General features: G+C 55.7%; 1 protein-coding gene across 1 annotated transcript; it reads right to left on the minus strand.

Moving 5' to 3' along the window:
* Nucleotides 1–2041: 2041 nt before the first annotated feature.
* Nucleotides 2042–8258, minus strand: LOC115278489 (putative phosphatidylinositol 4-kinase alpha-like protein P2). The gene is made up of 10 exons (XM_029922966.1): nt 8151–8258; nt 7997–8067; nt 6873–6982; nt 6324–6428; nt 6101–6226; nt 5545–5665; nt 4894–5053; nt 4102–4191; nt 3551–3634; nt 2042–2504 (listed from the first exon to the last, which is right to left on the minus strand). The coding sequence occupies exons 1-10, from the start codon at nt 8156–8158 to the stop codon at nt 2453–2455; spliced, it is 927 nt and encodes a 308-aa protein (XP_029778826.1). The 5' UTR covers nt 8159–8258; the 3' UTR covers nt 2042–2452.
* Between the last annotated feature and the right edge of the window lie 134 nt (nt 8259–8392).

The following is an 8392-nucleotide window of genomic DNA, read 5'->3' on the forward strand; positions in this document are numbered from 1 at the left end:
TACTGAGCCAGGCACCCCTGGCTATTTGAACTTGGCTCATTCTATCATCCACCCCAACCACTACCTTAAAGCATGTTGACTTCGGTCACTCCCTCAGATCACCCATGTACTTGGTTGAGTATTTTAGTTCTACGCTTTTAATTTCTAAATATTTAAGGTTCTTCCAGCTAGCTTATGGTTACTGACCCCTAACTTCATTCCACAGGGACAGAGAAGGAACAGATGCTATATAATGCTGAGACTTGCCTTCTGGCCCAGGAGCCAGCCAGCCTGAGATGGTGGAGGGGATGGCGACATGCTGTTGGAGTGTTTTATTTTTTTTAATTTTTTTAATGTTTTATTTATTTTTGATACAGAGAGTGACAGAGCATGAGACGGGGAGGGGCAGAGAGAGAAGGAGACACAGAACCGGAAGCAGGCTCCAGGCTCTGAGCTGTTAGCACAGAGCCTGATGCGGGGCTTGAACCCACAAACGTGAGGTCTGACCTGGGCCAAAGTCGGAGGCTTAACCGACTGAGCCACCCAGGCGCCCCTGGAGTGTTTTATTTTTAATTTTATTAAGATTTTAAAAATATTTTTGACAGATCACGTGCAAGCAGGGCAGGGGCAGAGAGAGGGGGATGGAGGATCCAAAGTGGTCTCTGCACTGACAGCAGAGAGCCCTGATGTGGGGCTCAAACTCGAGAACTGTGAGATCTTGACCTTAGCTGAAGTCACACACTCAATAGACTGAGTCACCCAGGGGCCCTGGGAGGGTGCCAGGCCAGGTGGGTGGGTGGATGTTCAGGCCTCCTGTATTCACTGGCTATCTCGGCCAGTGTTCTATCAATTATGAAGAGTACGCTGCTAAAATTTCCAACTCTAATCGTGGAAAGTGTTAGAATTCTGTCAAATTTTGCTTCATAAACTTGCACACAGGATTATGGACAGTGAATCCTTTTTTCTGAGTGTTCTTCCTCTTAGGGTTATGGCTTTATACGGAACATGCATCTTGTCAGCATCTCGTTGGTTCTTCCTCTGTCATCCACGTGCAATCGGGACTTTAATTGCAGTGGTTCAGTCCTTGCTGCGTGACCAGACTGGAGTCTACTGTTGCAGGATTTCTCTTTCCCATCTGTCCATTCTTTCTCTTTTCCTACCTTCTTGTGAATTTTTTTTTTTTGTGAGAGCGAGAGAGAGAGAGCGAGAGAGAGCGAGAGAGAGAGAGAGAGAGAGAGAGAGAGAGAGAGCGAGCGCGAGAGAGAGAGAGAGCGAGAGAAAGGAGGGAATCCCATGCAGGGCTCAATCCCATGAACCGTGAGACTATGACATGAGCCTAAATCAAGAGTTGGATGCTTAATGAAGCTGTCCAGGCACTCCCTTTTGGATTTTTAAAGTTACATAATTGGCTTTTTGAAAATTAGGCTCCACACCCAACACAGCGGTTGACCTCACCACCCTGAGGTCAAGAGTTGTGTCTCTACCTACTGACCGAGCCAGCGCCCCTTATTTTCTTATTTATACTGCTCAGGACTGTGCTTCCTGAAGTGGACTATTTGTGTTTATCATCAACTCTGGAATCCCACCGGAAGCTTCTTCAGCTTTCCCTTTTGCTTTATTTTGGTAATTTCATTATTCTGTTTTTTTCTGCATCTAGATCTATTTTAAAGTTAAATATGCTCTTTAAGCTTAGTGACATTTCTAGTGGCTCAGTGTTGTACTGTTTTCTAGTTTGGGGACTTCCTATGTGCTCCCCCACGGTGGGTGGGAGTAGGTGGCTGCTGGGGGCTGGCTGCACAAAGGTTTTGGAGTCCCGGAGTAGAGGCAGGACACAGAGCCACCCCTGTGCCTGTGAGAGACGTGGAGGGGGCGGTTGGGCGGCCTCCACAGGAGCCGCAACAGAGCACTTCAGGAAAATGCAGGGTTATTTTCAGTGCATGACCTGGGCCCCTAGAGGCTTCCCGCTGGGCCACACAGCCGGCGGGCCAGGAAGCACTGCCCTACTCCCTTCCCAGCGTGTCCAGGAATCGCCCTTCAGCTTGAATGTACACCTGGGACCCCACACTTTTGTTGGTTTTTATTTTGTTCACATTGGTTAAATCTTAAGTTGAATATAATTTTTTTATACACAAGAAAATACTTCATGTACCTAGGGAATGTGTTGGGAATGTGTCCAGTGCAAACGAATTATTCACACCCATGCAGAGAGTGTCGTCAGAGGATTGTCATCTCAGCCTCACATGTCACATGTGGGTCACACTAGGAAGGAGTGGATTGCCAGGCTCTGCATGGTGGACTTTTGTCCTATTTGTCCTATAAAAATAATTACAATGGATGGAATGACGGGCCACCAGCAGTCACCCCCTTTGACCACGCACAGCAGCTGGGGGCGGGGCGGGGGAACGTGCTCGCTCAGCTCCATGATTGCAGGGCGGCTTGGGGGGCGGCCACAATAGCTGGTCCGGCCCCACCCTCAGTAGGGGATGTCGTTCTGATAGTACTGGATCATGTCGTAGGTCCGGCTCCTGGAAGGAGAGTGGAGAGAGGCTGTAAGGAGCCTGTCTGGTCTGGGTCCCTCCCCGTCTGCGTCCTTCATGCCTTCTTGGAGACCTGCACTTGCAAAGTGCTCCCTTCGCCCTCTCTGACGGTGCAAATGCAAAATTGCAGGCCCTCTGGCCTCTCTTGCAGGGACATTCCTTTCCCCACCAGGGACAATGGCTGTGTGAGCCCCGTTCTGCTGTCTCCTCCTGGGCCTCCTCAGCCAAACACCACTGTGCCCCAAACTCTGGCAGGGGGAGTGTTAGCCAAGGACATTCCGTGTCCCCAGACACAGTGAATGACTGCCCGCTGGCCTGGCATATGGCATACAAACAAGAGCTTGTTATCCTCCATCACACCCCGCAACACACACCTGTCCTACTTTGCCAACAAAACAATCAGCAGAGATGTCCCTCGTCCTGCCTTCTACCGCCCTCGAGCTGCCTCCCGTCCCTCTGCTCCTGCCAGGCCCATCGGGCCAGCTCATGGCTTTCCTCTGAGCCCATGTCCGCTCCTCAGCTCGCTGACTGCTCAGGTGCTCAGCCCGCTCTGCCTTCAGCCCTGGAACCCACCTCTTCTCGTGGCTCCGCTATCATAATGGCCAGCTGGCCTGTCTCCACTCTGGCCCTCCCGTCACTGCCCAGGCAGGAGCCTGAGGAAGGTGTGGGGAAGCAGGGGTGCGGCTGAGGCCTCTCACAGCCCTTTCTGTTCCTCAGCCAGGATGCTGGGCTGGGCTCACCTCCCCACAAACCCTTTGCACCAGCAGCTTGCCTGGCCTGGCGGGCTGGGTCCCAGGCGGCCACGGCTTCTGGCCTTTAGGGTTGTTGGGTGTTCCCCTCGGCACATCCCCAGCTCCTCTAATCCAATACACCGTCACTCCAAGAGGGCTCCCTTCAGGACTTGTGGCACTGAGTCCCCTGGGACAGCAGCATCCTTGTCACTTTGGTCTAGGTGTGGCCCTGCGCAAGGTGCCCAGAAAACACTGGTATGTGGCAGCTGGCTCGGGAGGGGAAAGGAGAAGGGGGAGACTCACCTGTTACTGAGGAAGCAGCTCTGAATGACCTTCATGATGAAGTTCGCAGCCTCCCTCTCCGTCATGTTGGGGCTGAACCTGTGCCTGGGGGTGAGGGGCTGTGTCAGGGCTGTCCCCCGCCACCCGTGGAAGCTTCTCCCTCTAGGCTTCTCTCCTGTGGGATGTGGTCTTGCTAACAGACCACTTAGGATTTGTGGGAATTTGTTCAGGTGAGGGTCAGCTGAGGGAATGTTCCCTCCTGGGAACAGCTGTAAGGGGCAGGGACACTGTTCCCAGCTGGCTCTGGAGGGCCTGTCCCCTTCCCGGCACCACCTGGGGCCAACCTGCTGCAGCCTCAGGCCTGGAGGCAGGGCCAGGCCCTGCCTCCTTCAGAAATGAAGGGATACCTGGTACATGTGGTGACAGCACCTCACCCAGGAGCCCTGTCTGCTCTGGGGTTCTGAGGAGAACACTTGGCCTTGATAACGATCACATTTACCAGCACTTGAGAGGCTCCCACCTTGAGGGGACAACTGCCCCCCAAATGGCCTGCACATCTGCCCAGGACCTACTTTAAGAGCTTGATTGTCTGGCCACGGAAGCAGGGCAGGCCCGTGTCCAACATGAGAGTGACCAGAGAGACGACTGCATCCATGTAGGGCCTGGGGAGACACAGGGAGGGAAGGAGGCTGGCCTGAGCGGGGTGGCATTGGCCTTGCCTGCACTCCTGTAGCCCGGCTGCGACCAGCAACTGTACATGGTGGCCCACATCGTCCCCACAGCGGCCAGGCTGGGGCTGCTCATACATCCTTGAACGGGCTGAGCATCCTGCCCCGGTCACCCACCCGAGGCCTCCCGCCATGGTGTCTGTGTCCAGCTGAGGAAGCGCAGCCGTGCAGGGCAGACACACCCTGAGCCTCCTTTTCTTGCGGGGCAGGGGCACTGAGTGGGTGTGACACAGGCTCCAACAGACCCTGGGCGGGAGTCCAGGTGTTACCACCCCGCTGTGTGGAGGGAAAGGCTCAGGCTTGGGTGAAGGGGTGAATGGGGAGCCCAAGGTGTTGCCAGGCAAGGCCACACCCAGGAGACTACACTATACGGTGGGACACTGACACCCAGAGCAGGAGGTCACTGGCACAGTGGACAGAGTGGCGATGGGAAGGCAAGGCCTGGGCCAGCAGGTATCCTCTTGCACCTGCCTTACTCTCTCTGAACCGCAGTCTCTCCATCCACAAAGGGGCCTGAGAAGGCCCCGTGGGACCTCTGAGGGATCTTGTGGGATAAATGGCGTGCAGGACTGGTGCCTGCCTGCCCACCCGCCTCCCCAGTCTTGGTACCCCCACTGGCCCTTCCCTGGGGCTCACCGCACGGCCAGGTAGCCACGGACACACATCTCCATGAACCACTTGAAGGGCGTGGCCTCCATCTTGCCCCCCATGATCATCACCATCTCATCGGTCAGCTTGATGTCCGGTTCCCAGCCGAGGTTGCCTCCCGGTGAGCTTTCAAACATGAAGCCAAAGTCTGCAAAACCCCCAAAGCCATTTGTGACAAGATCAGGTGCCAGGGCAGAGAAATGGGTGTGCTTCAGCCAGGGCTTGGTGGCACAGGCTCCCCACACCCCCCGAGCTGGCCACAGCCCATGTTTTCTTGGAGATGGTGGGGCGGCAGGGCCGGCGGTGATAGCACGCAGGAGAGAAAAGAGGAGACGGAGGTGGGGAGCCAGGCTGGAGCAGAGCTGAGGAGGCTGGCCCTGGGGCCGGATGAGCCGTGCTCTGCCTGGTTCCCGTTTCTGACCCCGGAGTGCCCCATGCACTGTGGCCCTGCTGCTATTTACCCCCATAGCCTAGTGGCCAACAGCTCTGGTCCAAAGCTGGATTTGAACCCTGACCCAGACCCTTTCTGGCTGAGTGACTCAAGCATGCCTGGCTCCTCATAGCATGGGGATCAGTGTCTTGCCCTGGGCTCTAGGGGGTGAAGGGAGAGGAGGAGGGCGGCGCTGGGAGCTGGCTGACCGATGTGGATGATGTGGCCCTTCTTGTCCAGCATGATGTTGCCGTTGTGCCTGTCCTTGATCTGCAGCAGGAATAGCAGGAGGCTGTAGGCAGCCATGCTCCGGATAAAGTTGTAGCGCGCCTGTGTGGAGAGAGCCCAGGTGCTCACGGATGGTCCTCAAGGCCTGCACCTCCCAGGACCTTGTGGGCGTTCTCCTGCCTTGTTCCTGGGACCCCAGGGCCTACGGGTGTTCTCTGGGCTCTCCTTCCCAGCCTTGGAGGCAGAGCCCAAATCAGCAGGCCAGATTCTTGGCAACAGAAGTGACTGTGTCTGGGGGTTTAGGGGTTTAGCTCCTTCCTCTCACACCCACGAATGTGTTTTTTCCTGGGGAGTCCATCTCAAGGTTCTCTGAATCCCAAAGAAGGTTATGAGGTGCCCTGGTTTTACCCCCAAACGTACAAAGACTCAGAAAAGCAAAGAAAGTGGGAAGCAGGGTGCTGGCCCATAAGCAGTGCTGGGAATGGTGGGATGGAGAGCACAAGCACCCTCTGGCCTGGGGGCTGTCCCGCCGGTCACCTGCTGGAAGGCCAGGGTGGACTCATCCCCGTACTGGCGTGTGAAGTAGTCATACATGCCGAAGTCCGTCTGGCGACCCAGCTGGTCCCGAGAGGTACAGTCGGGGATGCACTCAATCACTCCGCACTGGGGAGGAAGGGCCAGGTGCTGAGGCCTCCAAGCAGGACCCATCTTGGCCCAAGGCACCGGGAACACCCCCTGGGCTCCTGTGCAGGGAACTTACCCCGGGGGCAGTGGCCACTACCCGGTAGGGGAAGACAAAGAGGTCCAGGCCAACCAGCTGGAAGATGTTCTTGAAAAGGTCAATAATCTGCAGGGCCAGCATGTCCTGGACACAGGGAAACAGGGGTGGTCAGCTGGCTGCCTCCTGTGCTCTCTCGTCCACAGGACTGCTAGCAGCCCTGCCGGGGAAGACGGAGGGAGGGAAGGAGAGAGAGGGGGGCCATGGCCCAGCAGCAGTCTGGAGTATCTGGCCTCGCTGCACACCACGATGGGCTGGGCTCCAACCACCAGGCACTGGGCTAAACTGTGGCCACGCTATCCAATGGGGGATGCAGGTCAGCAGTGCCTGCCCCCCAGGGCAGTTCCCTCTGAGCAGCCAGGGGATGGACAGTGGGTGGGAGCTACTGGAGAGACCTCTGGGCTTTGGAGAAAGCCCTGGTTTTCTCTGCGGCACCTCAACCCAATGTGGGAAACAAAGATTGTGGTTCAGCGTGTGAGGTGTGACCCCGAAGTGCCTTGGGAAGAGGGCAGGCGTGGCCCCACTCTCTACCTGTCGGCAGTCGTCTCCCACTTTGAAGATGGCTGCCTGCCACGAGATCTTTTGGCCATCAGCCTCCTGTGTGGCACACTCGTCCTCAGAGTCTGAGCGGCATCGAAGACCTGCATGTGGGGGCAGAGAGGCAGCCTGTTAGCCTGGAACCCCAGGGGATCTTGGGGATTGTCTCTGCAAAGGCCCAAGGAGGCCAATGAGGCCCAGGTCCAGCAGACACCTGGGGTCAGCAGGTGGAGCCAAGGGGCCAGGATCTCTTCCGAAGAATGTTTAGGCTTAAATGGAACTGAAGACAGAGCCCCTTTGTCAGTGGAAGTGGGGACCCGGGTGCGCCTGGCATCAGCAACGGGCACAATGAGCTGGGAGGGCAGTTGTGTGTGTCTGTCTGCATCCTGGGGTACCTGGGAGGACCTGGGGGCCAGAGTGCAGGGAAGGCCATGGAAGGCACATCCTCATACTGGTAGGGGACCACACCCCCTGTCCCAAAATTCTTGCCCAGTCAAAACTGCACAATGCAATGGTTTTTAGAAATAGTATCTCTGCACATGCAGTCAAGTTAATGAGGTTTAGGGTGGGCTCTTATCCAATGACTGGTGCCCTTATCAGAGGAGGGAAATCTGGACATGGGCACAAGAGGAGGAAGCCTTGTGAAGACAGAGATAGAAGTCGGAATGATGAAGATGCCAAAGATTGTGAAGGCTTGCCAGCAACCACCAGAAGTTGAGAGAAATATATGGAACATATTCTACCCTAGAACCCTTCAGAAGCAGCACAGCCCTGCTGACACTCTGATGTGGCACTTCTGGCCTCCATAACTGTGAGGGAATAAATATCTGTTGGTGAAGCCACCAAGGCTTTGTCATCTGCACGCACTCCCCCAAATTTCTGGGCTACTCAGCCTCAGGAAGATGCCTCCTGGACTCGATGGCTGACATGGGGCTAGTCTCCAGGGGTCTCTGTCACCATACACAAGCTCTGTGCCATTCCTAAACAAGGGCTCAGACTGAGCGTGGGATGGATGTCATCTTTCATGAGGAGATGGCAATAAACTAAATGCCCCTAAAACTGGCATCATCCAGAGAAAACACTGAGATCCCAAACTGTGTCAGAACTTCTTCACTGACCTTCTTTTTCGAGTTCACTAACGCCGCATCGTTTCACCTTAAACTTAGCCAGATACGGGGCTTTTGCAGCACTGCAAAACAACAGAAGGAACATGGGTGCTGGAGCAAAGGAGAACTGTGTCCAAGGGAACTGCAGAGACGGGCGGCCTCTCACCTCTGCATGGGGGTCCCAGACTTGTAGTCGATATCCAGCACGATGGCCTCGGGATTGCTGGGCAGGTAGCAGCCTGTGCAGGGACAGAGGGGAAGTCACAGGGAGCCCAAGTATGACCCTCTCCCTCTCCGCCCCCAGATGGAGCTTCTAGGTCTTCATCTGAGGCACCAATATTTCATTCTGTGGCCATTACAGGTCCATCCTCCCTGATCTGTGGTCTTTCCAGGACCCTTCCTGATACC

Source organism: Suricata suricatta, chromosome 14 (genome assembly GCF_006229205.1).
Source record: "Suricata suricatta isolate VVHF042 chromosome 14, meerkat_22Aug2017_6uvM2_HiC, whole genome shotgun sequence".
NCBI classification, from domain to species: domain Eukaryota; kingdom Metazoa; phylum Chordata; class Mammalia; order Carnivora; family Herpestidae; genus Suricata; species Suricata suricatta.

Coding starts and splice junctions, on each gene's coding strand:
- LOC115278489 (XM_029922966.1), bottom strand. Junction 6,227..6,323: donor TAGTGGCCACTGCCCCCGGG/GTAAGTTCCCTG, acceptor CTTCCTCCCCAG/TGCGGAGTGATTGAGTGCAT. Junction 5,666..6,100: donor CCACCCTGGCCTTCCAGCAG/GTGACCGGCGGG, acceptor CTCTCCACACAG/GCGCGCTACAACTTTATCCG.